Below are 15051 nucleotides of genomic sequence, written 5' to 3'. Positions count from 1 at the left end.
CGAGCTATATGGACAAATTAGATTAAGGAACTTGATCAATAGAACCATTGAAAAGAAAACGCCAGATACAAATCTATACACGCTTAAGGTGAGCATTAAGTTCGCGTTTAGCCGCTAAAATCGCTAAAGTGAAAATTAAATCAGTAAGAAAAAGGCATAAAATTATACATATTTGTTGCAAATTTTATTATAACTTGATGGGGAAAAGCCCAAAGCAAATTTTCACAAAGTATGTATTCACTAAAAGGATTATAAAAGAAAAGTAATCGTGAAAAAAGGCGATTTTAGCGGCTAAACTCGAACTTAATACCCACCTTTAGACTGTACATGTTTCAGTTCGGGCGAATGAACTTTTCCACAGACTTTAGTATAGATCTGATATGATCTGGGATAGATCTAATATAAAAACTTCAAAGAAATTTGTACTCAATGTTGTGTAATATTTATGTAGGTTAACTTCGAAAAATACTTTGCTTATATTCACAGAATAAATGAAATATAAAATTAAATTTTATCTCTCCCTCTCTTGCACTGTAAACATTTCAAAACACTATCTTAGGTTCTTTTGCATTTTTAGTTGCGGCATTTGATATCTATCTGCGTATTTGTGTATATTATTATGATAAACCAACTATTCATAATAATGTTTATAAACTTATAATTAAAACTTAAATTGGTTAATTAAAACAAAACTAAACTAAATTCAGTATATCTCTCATGCTCTCAAGGTATGAAGGAAATATGTCGTGTATATGTCTACTTGTGTCTGTCCATCTATCAACATAATCGCCTATACCGTATATCACTCGCTCGTCATTCAAATTGTCAACTTGAGTGGCCATCGATTAAATGAGAATATGATTAGCAATAGTAATTACACCCCTTTCAAATAGTGGCAAAACATTTCCATAAATATCGCCTTAGTTATCGCATTTCAATGGAAAAATCTTTATAATATTCAATATACACTGAGAGAAAAAAGTTTTGTAATTGTTTGTAGCAAATTTTTGATTGATTTTGGTTCATGGAAAAGTAAAACAAATTAATGCTAATTCAATTTTTTTCTACGAAGTTTAAATAGTTTTTGTTTTCAATGTCCGTAGAATAAACGTAGTATAATAAAACCTGTACTGACATAACAATAACAAATTCTTGTCTTAATTTGTTGCAATCAAATGGCGCCATGTCCCCTAAGTAATAGACATTAAATTAACATTAATTAAAACATTGCGCTAGCGCCGCTACACCAGCTACAGCTCAAAGTGAAATCCAATAAAGCTCAGAGTAATGGACAGGGGTAGCTCAAACCAAAGTGTCAGTTGACACTTGTGAATTATGATGCTCGTGAATCGCTATGAAACGTAAGCCTCTCAATCTTATGAGCAATTTTAATTGTTACCAATTAACTGATACACAATTAAATTCATTAAATATGGGTCTCGTTCAGCAAACATTCAATGATCAACGAGATCATGGTTTGTGTCACAGTTATGGGAGTTTGTTGATTTAGAATCTGATATCTATTTTGGAACGTGAACATTCAATAGCAGTTAGAATTTTAGATTTGAATTGATCACTTGAGCAGAGAATTATGCAAATGAGACCATTTCCGATTTGCCTTTAGTTATTTTATATTAATTACTGATTTCAAAACAAGGGCCAGAGATATGCTTGTATAATAATGAGTATAGTTGGAATATGCATTGCAATCCATTTGATTTCCAGTTTGATATTTTGATTGTTCTAAAATATACACGAAGCAATTATTGGGAGGCGACCTTGGGGGCGATTAGATTAAGAATGGTGGCAGAATATAATGAGACGAAAAATATTGTGGGAAACAATGGGACATACTATCGATTTTAATGGTACACGACCGATCGGATTGTGCAAATGGATTCAGTCCCTTCTGATCATAGTAGCAGTTTGAATACAGAATAACTAGCGATATCGAAGGTCAGATATATAATCGGGTAACTATGATAATTATCATCGAAGATACAGTAGGATTACAGGAACACTATGTACAAATAAAATGTTGCTTTAAATACTGAGGAAGTACCATCATTTAGGTAAGGAATAATTGGAACGAAACAGTATGGCACAAACTCAGGGATTGCAAGACTAATACAGTCCACACTCTATTCACCAGATGGAAGTACGAGCAATGACGGAATGCATCAAAAGACTCAGATGAAGAGACTGTAGAATTACTGGAATACAAGGTTGCTTTAAATATTGTGGGCTACCATCAGTTGGATAACAGGGCTTGTACGAATATGTAGAGCGAAATAGTAAACAGTCGATTCAGATAAACTCATGAAATACAGTCTAAAGCGCTTCAACAGATGGAAGTCCAAGCGAGAGATGATGGAAAGCATCAAATAACTCAGTGTGAATGCCGTTCCGGAATGACTATGAGACCAATAGCAGAGTACAGAGTCGCATTACATTTGCATTGGATTGGGTGCTAGGTCATAAGGGAAATAGTTATCGGAATAAATAAACGGCAATGCGAGCTTAATTAAAGGCATTGGCTCCCATCTCGGTCAGATTGACGACAAGGGCACTACTTTGGAACCCGAACGGAAACAGTATTTGGGAAACACTGAAAGACGGTAGGATGTTCTCGAAATAGCTCAACGAGTAATCTCAAAGGGACAATCAATGATAACTCCGAATCATTTGGGTGCCAAGACAGTCTCGAACAGAAGAAGTCACTTGCCAATGAATTCTAGCAACTCAAAAAAATTCTGTGACTCACGAATGTTCTTGAGTCACGGTATTTTTCGTCACTCACAACAAATTTCGGACTCGATAACTAAGGACGTTTGTAGAAGTATATAAAAACTAAAAAAAATCTCATTAAGGGGGAATAATGTCATCTGCATAATCAATTTTGCGACCATGGAAACGTAAGCAAATTGTGAGTGTTATGAAAATCTTCATCTTTTTTTAAGTAGGGAGCACAACCGATTCTATTTGGGCTACGAAATCTCATGTCAAATGTCCGTTGTGCGACGGTTACATAGCCTATCCTGTAAGTAAAAGGCGTCGATTAAAGCGCCTGAAAAAATACTCAACGGTGATTAAAATCCTCATTTATTTATTTATTTTATTTTATTTTAATTTAACCAGCTCTCATTTAATGAAAAATATTTTTGCCACTGTACTTTGGAATAGGCGAAATGTCTTATAAACGGAATAACTTCTAGATAATCTGCAGAGAAGTGAAAGGATGTTTTGTGTATGAATTGCGATTGTTTGCGTCCACTGTGTAAATTCTAAATGCAGTTGCCTTAGAAAACAGACTTACTAAATAGGGTAGTTAAATATAAAAAGGTAATCGTAAATATAATACAAGATAAATTTAATATATGTATTTAATATTTGTAATAATTATTTGCAATAGGAGGGAATTCAAAGGATATGCTGTTTGATTTAATTTTTCTTCTTGACATTGTAGAACACTAATTTATTTCGATTAATTTTTTCTTGGGAGTTTCTTATTGTTTTTGTATTTTTTTTTTCTAAAATATTGCCCTATATTTTGTTAATCTGTTGGTATGTGTGTATAATATATGTAGATGTAATTGCATATTGTTATTACTTGTATTTGTTTTGTTATTGGTAGATTGGATTGTTGGAAAAAAACATTGCACCAATATTGATTAATTATCGTATATTCCTCTAAAGTCGTTTTTCTTTTCTATTTTTAATTGAATAATTTTTTTATTTGTTTGTAATTTTTAATGACTCAAAAAGTAACATTTTCACTTAATTTCGAAAAAAAATCTAATCTTATAAATTATATTTTGTTTATCTTCATATATATTATTTAATACTTTTAAGTTTTCTTGTGTTTTTAATATTTAATAACATTTTGGGGCTAAAACAGAAAAGGGGATCTTGTTTTTAGGCCCTTCCCATATTCAGCCCCCTTTTGGATGCAACTACTATTTTTCATAATATTTCGAAAAAGAGTTGGGTAGATGTTATTAACGTCATCTTAATGCTTACTTAACTGCACTCTAGTTCTGAGCATTTGTGTGATTTTCTTGTTTTTTTTTTTTTGGTTGCAAATGCTCAATTATGGCTAAAATCTCGAGATGCTGATGTTACCTTCAACAATAATGTTGGAGAAGCTCACCAGTCAACCGTATCAACTTGCCGTTCTTCACGTCTCGGACAACGACCCAATTTTTTCATATAGGCTCCATATTCACAGGTGGGTAATTTACAACGACCTTCGGTAATGCATCTGCAAAAGAGATGGAAGAAAAAGAGATGGATTGAAAATGAAATTGCATTAATTCAAAATTTCTTTCAACTTCCACTTACTTTCTATCGTTCATTGAAAAGTGTTCCATGCCCCGTTTCAGCCAATCACATCCCATATTTCCCGATGAACAATCACATCGACAGAATCCATCCTCCTGTAGGATCTTCTCATACAAATTAGGGCAATTACAATTGAGTATGGTGGCCCGTCTTAAATAGGGGATGTGATTCGTAGACATCTCAGACGTTGTTGAATCATCGCCATCGAAGGAAATCGATCGTTGTTTAGTCCTATCCACACAATGACACTCGGTATGATTGACAAATGTCAAACGTTCAATGGAGCCTTGGGTTTCATTGAGAGTGATGACCTGTTGGAAGAGAAGAAAATAAACAAGTAAGCATTGAAAGGAATTTAAATAATTTCTGTGGTTGTAAAAGATAAGAGACCGTTTAGACCGAAACCACAGTACCTATATTTGCAAAATTTGTTCTGGAAAACCAAATGGATTCTTGGAAGCCTAAATGATCCAATGGTTAGAGCACGTCCGCCATGCATACAAAGGGTCATGGGTTCAACCACAGCCAGCCAAACACAAAACAGTTTTTCAAAGCTACTCTAAATATTTTCACAGTAATACGAAATACCGTTCGGACCCGGGGATAAAAATGCCATTCGGTAGTGAAAGGGTTTTTCACTACCGAATTAAAAGTAGCCTTTGCAAAATTATTTTTTCTTCAGAACTTGTTTACTCTAGTGATGTAGAGTACAAAACAACAAATTTTGGAAGTACAATTATGTAAACATGGATGTAGCAAGATGTCCTTCTAGGTGGACACTGGTAGTCAAAGGAGTCAATTCACCTAATTCTGTTAAAAAAAAACTTGTTTATTTGCATGTATTTTGATAAATGTTGTTTGGAAAATAAGTAACATTGTCAAAAACAATATTTTCGGTAGTATTTTTCAAAACACTTATAGGAACTTATAGGCTGACTGCATAACCTGACTTCTAACATGTATCCCTGTTTCCCAAATTTTCATTGTAATAAATATTTTATGTTTTGTGCTATGTTATTCAGCATTTTCTTGAGCCCCATGTCTTTAAGCGTGATAATAATACACGATCTGATATATAACCATCGATAGAATTGCTTATTCCTGAATAATCGAAAGCTTAGTTTTGATAACTCTTTTATCCGAGTTCTGGTTTACGAGGAGTTTTAACATATTCCAACAAAAATTTTAAATAAAGCAAGGATAATGTACAGTCAACGCTCAAAGTCATGTCCTCCCAGGTGGACATCGGTAGTGAAAGGGTTAAGCAAAATTGTGGAATTGACCAGCATTCGGTGACAAGAGAATGAATAGTCCAAATGAGCCTAAAATAATGGACGACCACTATACCGTTATAGTCAAGATGCAAAGAGCTAACGAATTTCAGTAATCTTGAAGAATTTTTCAGAATTATGAAATTCATGTGACCTATGATCAAATGAATTTTCGTTTACTTAAATATACCCATCTCAAAATCGAATCGCCTAACTTCAAGGACAAAATGCTTATAAAGAAAAGTTCGTCAAATTTTGTTCAAGTACAATTTTTTTCTGGTTATTTGCGTATCAAATTTCTCCTACTCTGTTCATATTCCTGTTACTTCCCGTTGACATCTCAATGTAGATCGTTAACCTTGCATGCATATTTGTTCTTCAGAAGCACCTCAATAACCCAATTTGAAGCTAATATGATATCCATTTTAGAGATTATCCATTCGCTATGACTCCACATTCTGGAATCGAAATCCGATAGCAGAATTCAGAAAATTATGGTAATAAAGATATTTTCCACAAAATTTACATAAGATACTTGTAAGTGTAACAATCAAGCGGGAAAAGAATTGACAGAATGATGCCAGAGCCATCCAGTTGGTTAGGTTAAGAGTTTCTTTTAATTGCACACGTCAACCGCCACACACCAATAACCAGCAATGGCCTGATGTGGTGTGGTTTATTCCAGACGGATCTAATTACAAGAGCAGACAAATGAAACACTTTGATGCAAGCAAATATATGATTTCGTGTTTTTTTATTTAATTTTGTGGTATATCATCCTCTATGACTGCTATTGTGCCACATGACATCCAACCAGTCAACCAACCAACCAACCTAATTCCAGTGGCAATTGATACAGCCACAAACATGTACCATCCTCATACCCCTCTCAACACCTTCATCATGTAAACGTGACCATGTTTGATAGACATTTTCACTTACATTGCAATTACCTACCATTCAGCTTGGTGTTATTTTTGTTGATTTTTATTCAGTTACCCGGGTACTTTATCGGTGCACTTATGAGACAGTTAATGAAGATATTTTGCCTGTTGCCACTGACAGCCGGATCGACGGACGGACATGGGGGATATGTTATGAACTTATTTGGTTTTGTATTTTGCCAACCGTTTATCTGTCAAAATATGACACGAAATACTTAATGTTGTCGCCGGTCTGTCTTTATGTACTTCTAAAAAAAACATCACCATCAACATTGGTAGTAGCTGCATCCTCATACTCAGTGAGATAATGGAAGGGGCCTTAGATTTGAAGGCTCTAAAGAAAGTATGCTCATGGACTGAACATGAAATATTATTTCTAAATGCTTCGCCAATTTATGATACTCTTTCATGGAGGAAGTCGAACCATAGAAAAATTTTACTAGACTAAGAAAATCGGTTATTTAACCACGTTGGGAGCGACTCAGGGTTGGCCAGTCGCAAACTGTGACTTTTGCGAAATACATGTACGACAGTATAATACGTATGTCGCAAACGACATACGTATTAGACTGTAAACCTAATCTAGAAAACCTTATTTTGAAGGAATCCATAAATATGCTGTTATATTGTACAGAAAAAAAATTTCGCCAAAATATTTCCGATTAAAATTTTAATTGAATTTTCAATAATATGCAATTAAAAATTTAATTGATTCAACAAAATTTATAATTGAAACAAAAATCAATCACAAAAATTAATAATATCAATTAATTTCGAATTGGATCAATTAATTTTTTAATAGACTTCGCTGATTGATCTATCATTTCTGTGATTGAAGACATTTCAATTAAAAATTGATTGGATAATTTTTTTTTGTGATTGAGTCCAAAAATTGTTATTTATTTTGCGTATATTTATTGAAAACTCTGCTCATTCATTATTCTGGGTTTGCGTGGTCAATCCAAGATTTTGTTGCATCATTATTAAGTATGGGAATTTGCTCTAATAAGTCTAAAAGTTGTTTTTGTAATTATTTGAAAGCAGTTTACTTATGCAAGACTTAAGTAGTAGTTTTCCTTCGCTGTCAGTTTCTGCACGAATTTGTGAAAGGTTAATTATGAGCGAGTACAAACTGTCATGTTTACAGCAACATCGTGAGGAACAAGCAATTCTGGCTGGAGTATCTCATTGAAATGGGTTTATTCTCCAGTTTACTTTTTCGTTAAATTCGTTAATAATTTTATGAACACTCCTGAGAACTTTTTGCTCATATCATCATCGTTGAATTTTACTGAATTCGCTGCCTAGCCGACGTTACAGGAGTACTTTGAGTTTGTGACGTTTGTTACTTTTTTACATTTACGACGTTTACTTACAACATTGCGACAGTCCCAAACCTATACCCATCCCTGGAGCCACTGTGGTGCAATAGTAGCATGTCCGTCTTGCATACGTAAGGTCATGGTCAATCCCAACAAAAATAAATGTTTTCAACGGTGAATTATGCCCTCTCAGTGACATTTCTGAGTATCTCAAAAACTTCTCTAAATGATTTCACCGCACTGTGAAACGCCGTTCGGACACGGCTATCAAAAGAAGGCGCTTTGTCATTGAGCTAAACATAGAATCAGGCACTATTCATTGATAAGAGCGAAGTTCACCACTTGTGGTATCACAATGGACTAAGTGAGCCTAAATAACATATGGCAATGAACCAAATAATCTTCAATGGATGAACAAGATCATAATTAATGTTGAGTAGTAAATGTTTGCTGTAGTTTAGTTCATGTTGGGTTTGTTTTTACGAATAAGATTATTTTCGTTTGCAGAGGCGACATTTTCTCTGAACTCATTTAAAAAACGAATAAAATAATTTCTCAGTTTTAAGAAAATAATTGGAGTTTAAAAATGCAAAAATGTCGTTAAAACCATATGAAGTTCAATATGGTCGCATTTGTGGTCAAATTTAAGTTTTTTTGCATAATTTCTGAACGATTCTAAGGGAGATACGAATTTGGCAAATCTTTATGCTTCATTTCTGGTCTTCCCCTTTTTTTGTGCATTTCACTAAATTTAAATTGAATTTTAAATTGAAATTATTGCATAAAAGTTAGTGCTTTTTTAGTTCTTAAATTGTTGATAATTAGTGATATTTCTCAAGTGTGTAGGTAGATTATTCCACAATCGAGTTGTGTACACAAAGAATTGTTTATCAGATACCGTGTCCTTGGGGCAATAAAACTTTTTGATCGAGAAAAATTTAGTCTTTGAAATAGATAATTAGGTTCACCAGAATTGATTACTGTATGTAGCAAAAGGATAGATCGATAATCAAACAGATTTGTAAAAGTCATACCAAATAGTCGAGAAGAAACAGTAGATATACTACATAACGTCCCACACCATAAACAAATCTGGATATATCATTAAATAAAATCTGCAATTTCCTCCTATATATATAGTCACAATTCGCATAGAGCTCACAACAATACGTTATCCTAGAAACTAAATATGCCTTGGCATTCACCTCACCGATATAATTCCATGACCTACAATAGTATTAAATTAAACGTTTCGGTGTTCGGCAATTCAAATAGTTTGCAAAGTAGTTCATTAAACAAGCAATTTACATTTTATGTGGAACACCCCACCTCCCAGGTTTAAAACCTTTTTAAAAGCCTTTAATAAGGCCCTGCAATGGAATGGCCCCTTTGTCGACATTAGCATAGTCCAACGGATACTCCAATATGTCCAAGACAAACAAATAACATAAACAGAGATGACAAACTCATGCTACAACATATCGCTCCTGACAGACATGCAAACAGAAAGCTTTGACTGCCACATTTGCCATTTTTAGAGGAATTAAATAAAGACCTGATGCTCTGGAGTTGGAGTAAAGATGTTTTTCATTTTGTTATTGTGTTGCTGGTGAAACATATGTCTGACAGATATTGTCCACATAATGGCAATCATATAACAAAATAAACAAACAAATAATCAACTTGCTGCCTTTGCCACAAAACAAAGGCAAATGACAAAATTATTGCGGTCACAATTTCAAAAACAAGAGGGCCTTAAATCAAATACTTAAGAGTAGAGGTAATTTAGTACATGCAAGAGGATTCAGATTTCCTCGTATTTTCCCTCACAAACATCATACAACAAAAGTAATTTTAATTCATTTGTTTTGCACGGAACCAGACTTGAGAAACACTTTTGTTAAATCGAAGTAAATCGGCCCAAAGTACTGGTCTTTCATATTGGTGCATAAATGGTGCTTAGTCCCAAAGAAAAAGTACTTTCCTCACGAACGAAATTTTCGATTAACGAAATTCTCCTTTCTTATAAAGTATTATCGTTGAGAGCAATTAAACCGAATTGATTACAAACGATTCAACGATAATCTCTAAACTTTTTTATTTGTTTTTAAAGAAAAATTTTTAGCATCGAAAGAAACTAAAAATTCGTTCCTCGGAAAAGGGAACTCTTCTTTCAGTGTAACGTTATCTAAATACATGTAAAGTGTCTTAAATAAGAAGAAAGTAACGCTTTGATGGTATTTGATTTTATTTCGTTATTTATGCATTTACCATAATACATTCACTGAGACAAGACTTTTCTTTTCTGAGGAAGGAAATTTTAGACAAGCAAAAATTGTTTAACAACAAATAATATTAGAAGATTAGAGACAATCATTGCAATATTCGTTCTTAGTTCGGATTTATTTACTTTCAAAGAAAATAAATTATATCAAAGGGAAATTTCGTTTGTATAAAATTTTGATTTCGTGGGAAGTTTTTTTTCTTGGGTGTAGAAAAATTTCTCTACCATCAAAGTGCGTTGGATAAATCTATTTTTAGCTCAATGGGCGCTATGGTTAAACCAGTGTTGCCAGTATTTTTCTGGCTCTTGTCCCCAAATTAGGACGCTTTCGTCCCCAAAATTAAATGAAAATTGCTCACAAAATACCCCAATACATTTTTGACAAGCTTTTATAAAAAATAAAGAATTAAGCTCTGCAGTAGCAAATCATTACAAATTTAAAATTTATTGTCATGAGATCACGATTTCGAAACACAACACCGGTAACCATCTTCAAAATGTTCGAGAAATGAAAGTAGCAGTTCAGTCACCATATATTTATGAACGAAAATGTATTTCTAATTACTGAAGTAATAAAATTGTATGGTAGATAAATATTAAGGTGAACAATCCCCATCATTTCTGTATTTAGGCAATATATTTTCCAAATCAGTGATAAACACTGATGATATGGAAACCTTTAGCCCCGAGTGCTCAAGAAATGATTCCACAATTGTATACAAATTGTCTCAACCAAAGGCCTGTATAAAGGGCACCTTATAGGGTCGGATAAACCCTGCGACACAACACGTTGCGGCGACAAATCCGATAGTATAAGGTCGTGTTCCGCTGTCGCTGGGACGTGTTGGCATAAAATCAAAACAACTTTGATTCCACTTCCAATCAATGGAAAACCAGACGACAAGTATTTTGAAATTCATCAAGTAATTTGTAATATATTAAATGTGGATTACTTCAGGAATCATTGTTTTGACACATATACCAGGATTTTCTTCCATTTTTTCAGTAAAAAATGGTTTCACCCATAAATCTTCATAAAACTTCATTGTTTGTTTATGCTTCTTCTTATTTTTTCATGTTGCCATCCCATTTGTTCGTGCAGTGAAAGGGCAAAACTTGAACGAACACACAACTAATAGACGAACCTCTGTCGGGGTGTTTATCCGACCGTCTAAGGTCCGCTTAAGCCTATTCGAAGTAATCGATATTCTAGTGAAGGCAATACACTCCACGAATACTTCGATTAATGAATAGAACAGAAACACTGTAAAGCGATTACAGTGTCAATCATTGCAGAGCCATCACATTCGAAAGGAATCGTTATACAGTTCTTTCAATATTTTGGTTCTGCTGTAATCGTCATGATACGAGTAAAACATAACATTTTTAGTGAAGATAGAATATTTTGCTTTAGCAAAAACGAAACTTCATACGGGACACGAAGTAACTATTAACCGAAAAATAAACACAATCGTCGATCAGTTGATTGGCAGAAGTCAGTGTATGCAGACTGTGAGCGGGTCTGTGCTTTTTATTGTATGTGCAAACGACAAACAAAATAGGAATGGAGTGTGTATGTGTAGCATACTCTTATAGTTGAGAGAACGGAATAACTCCATCACTCAGCAATAGAAATTATAAAACGAATGGAATTGGAATTCCGATTACATTCGAATACTTCAGAACATTGTTTGGTGCTTGCTTTATTGGGTTCTATTTGTTCTGCTTCACAATTGGCAAGGATTATATTTTACTCCGTTGAGAAATGGACTACTCGAATTGTGTGGCGTGTGCTTGAAGTAATTGCTTGCGTATTCGTTGCAGAGGTTTGGTCTCAACCGAGCGGAGTAAATTTATTAATTAAAATCCTGCGTCCATTTCAGTCCAAATACTTCAAATGTAACCAGTATGAACCGCTTTCAAAAAAATTCTCACAACATCCCCAAATTTACGAACATTTCCCATCTAATTCCCATCTAAAGTCCCCAACTCAAAATGGGAGCCACCGTGGTGCAATGGTTAGCATGCCCGCCTTGCATACACAAGGTCGTGGGTTCGATTCCTGCTACGACCGAACACCAAAAAGTTTTTCAGCGGTGGATTATCCCACCTCAGTAATGCTGGTGACATTTCTGAGGGTTTCAAAGCTTCTCTAAGTGGTTTCACTGGAATGTGGAACGCCGTTCGGACTCGGCTATAAAAAGGAGGTCCCTTGTCCTTGAGCTTAACATGGAATCGGGCAGCACTCAGTGATAAGAGAGAAGTTCACCACTGTGGTATCACAATGGACTGAATAGTCTAAGTGAGCGTGATACATCGGGCTGCCACATAACCTAACCTAACTCAAAATGTTCGTCCCCATTCAAGCAAAAATATCCCTAATTTGGGGAAAAATCCTCAATACTGGCAACACTGTGTTAAACATTTTTTAGCATTCTCCACGGGCAGAATTATAATTGAAAATACTATGCAAATAGGAATGACTACGGAAGCCCGTGTGCTAAAAATTCACCGTAAACAGAAACATATACTGGAAGTATTCATAAATTTCGTAAATATTTATTCTGAAATTTGGCACAGCAGGTGCAGAATTTTGTTTGGTAATTTTTACTTTATGCCCATATTCAAAACAAGTAAAAGTGGGTTTCAAATTTACGTTAACTAAAGAAGGGTTCATTTATTGAGAAATTTCATTTTCTTAGTAATAGGTAATGATAATTTGTCTTTAAACGGAGTTGAACCACATATAAATAAATTTGTCCCTAAATTCAAAACCTTTGGGATTTATAAAAAAAAAATCTCTTCTATATTGAATTTCCAAAAGATCAAACAAATATGCCAACTTTGACAAACAACTAATAATTGAATGACACCATGGAATGACAACCCGAATAATGTCAATCTCCCTAACTTAACTCCTCGTAGGCCTTTATTATGGGCCTTGTATCACCATCACTTCAACACTGCTTATCGACCATATGTCGATCATAATGACATTTAATGCAAATCAACATCATCATTATCACCGACAATTTCATGAGACATTTGATGGGGTGTCTGAATATGGCTGCTGTTTGTCTTCAACACCAAAACAAAAAAACTGGTAAATATCTTCTTCATATGGTGATGGCAGCTTGTAGCATCTTCAAATGTATGACCATTAATAGACATCATATAATTATCACTCATTTAAGCCTAATGTCCCCCCCCCCCCCAATGATTGAAGATCTTGTTTGGTGTTTAATGAATTTTTTACATTTCTGAAGAAATCGAAATGCTAGGGAAAATAAAGTCATTAAATGGGGCTAACATTTATTTGCTTGAATGCTTGTTTGAGAGTAGTTTAGCGGATGCAATTTTAGACTTGGACGACGATGATGATGATGATGATCACACGTCCAGTCTAGGGGAGATATGATGAGGCACTTATCGTTTCCAATGAAAGTGTAGCAAAAATTTCCATTTAGGTCAAATGGCTGTATGACACGAAAAGTGGAAGTATTATCATAGTTTCGCAGCTTTATTGCAAAAATGAATATTGTTTGGTCATTTTCATCGCCCCAACATCCCAATTGCTGTCCAATGTAATGAGTATGCCAACTAAGCTAATGATGTCTGAGTCAGTTGGTGTTACATTTTTATGACGCTATCACCATAATTGATTCATTAAATGTTTATGGAGCTCATTTGTTTAACATGAAGTCACTCCATTAGAATTGTATGAAATATAAAGTTTATCAATAATTGTTCATTCCCTGATAAGGGAGTATATTTTGTTCTAGTATGCAATGGTCATGTGTCCATCCGTCGAATCAGATTAATTAAAAGGTCAATAAGCATTATTCTACATTGGGAATATATGTTAATTGTTTTTCGGTTGATAAGCTGATGATACTTTGAAGGAACTCTAGCGGTGGCGCTTGATAGATTTATCTCAAGCTATTAACAATTTAAATTCGAAATAAAATAAAGAAGTCTACGAGGCTAAATTTATATACAAATTACAACTATCAATTCGGGGAAAACTTTATGTGATTTTAATGTCGCTCGTAATTGTATCAATTATAAATTTCTTACATGTTGACATCATCGCTTTTGAAATGAATTTCTAATAGATTCCCAGAATAGTCTTGAGGATGTTTAATAGGCTTGATCATTATTAGGTGGTTTGTTCGGGTTGTTGTTCGGAGCCAAAGAAGCGGAGAATACAAGTAAGAATACTTTTAAGACACAATTCTCTTTTAAATTTGAGTTTTATGTACTTGCTTCTAGGAAGCAAATTTAAAATTTTCGTTTTTTTAACTGTTTTTTATTCGTATGCTATCAAAGTCCATTAAAAACGAAATAACGACAACTTTATTTTCAAAATTCAGGCTCGACTTCCAGTAGAAACTATGCCATGTTTCAAGTAAAAAACGTCTTTAAAATAAAGTGTTGAAAAACATGTCATATATTTGAACGATTTTTTTGCTTTGTAGTCAAGATGTAAAAAGACAACAAATTTAAAGACAATTTCATTAAATTTAAAGAATTTTTCTGAATTATTAAAGTCAAGTTGACCTTAGCCCAAACAGTTTTTCTTTCATGTTATGATACCCATTTTTAAGTCAAATCACTTAATTAAAAAGACAATACGACTTCATTGAAAAGTTTATCGACTTTTGGACAAGGAAAAAAATTTATACTAGAGAAATGCGTCGTCTATGCTAAGCAAAATTTGCATTCATATTTTAAAGACATGAAATCATTGACCTCACGACAATAATATAAGGTAATTTTTCCTTAAAGTAAATAAAAAATGTAGATTTAAGGAAATAATCTTCAAATTAAGCGAGATATACACCCAGAAAAAAGGGGCTCTAATGCCAGCTGAACTTTATTTTAGTTCA

The 15051-nt window shown here is 33.9% G+C and overlaps 1 protein-coding gene across 1 annotated transcript in view; it reads right to left on the bottom strand.

Moving 5' to 3' along the window:
- Positions 1–3089: 3089 nt before the first annotated feature.
- LOC142227362 (uncharacterized) overlaps positions 3090–15051 on the bottom strand; it is a 338342-nt gene continuing 326380 nt past the window's right edge. The window contains exons 4-5 of the mRNA XM_075297853.1: positions 4342–4652; positions 3090–4261 (exon numbers count right to left, since the gene is read on the bottom strand). Coding sequence (XP_075153968.1) covers positions 4147–4261; positions 4342–4652 — 426 coding nt within the window. The 3' untranslated portion in view covers positions 3090–4146. The remainder of the gene's footprint in view (positions 4262–4341; positions 4653–15051) is intronic.

The sequence above is a fragment of the Haematobia irritans genome, chromosome 2 (assembly GCF_050003625.1).
Source record: "Haematobia irritans isolate KBUSLIRL chromosome 2, ASM5000362v1, whole genome shotgun sequence".
In the NCBI taxonomy this organism is placed as follows: domain Eukaryota; kingdom Metazoa; phylum Arthropoda; class Insecta; order Diptera; family Muscidae; genus Haematobia; species Haematobia irritans.
This window is presented reverse-complemented; position numbering and strand designations above follow the sequence as displayed.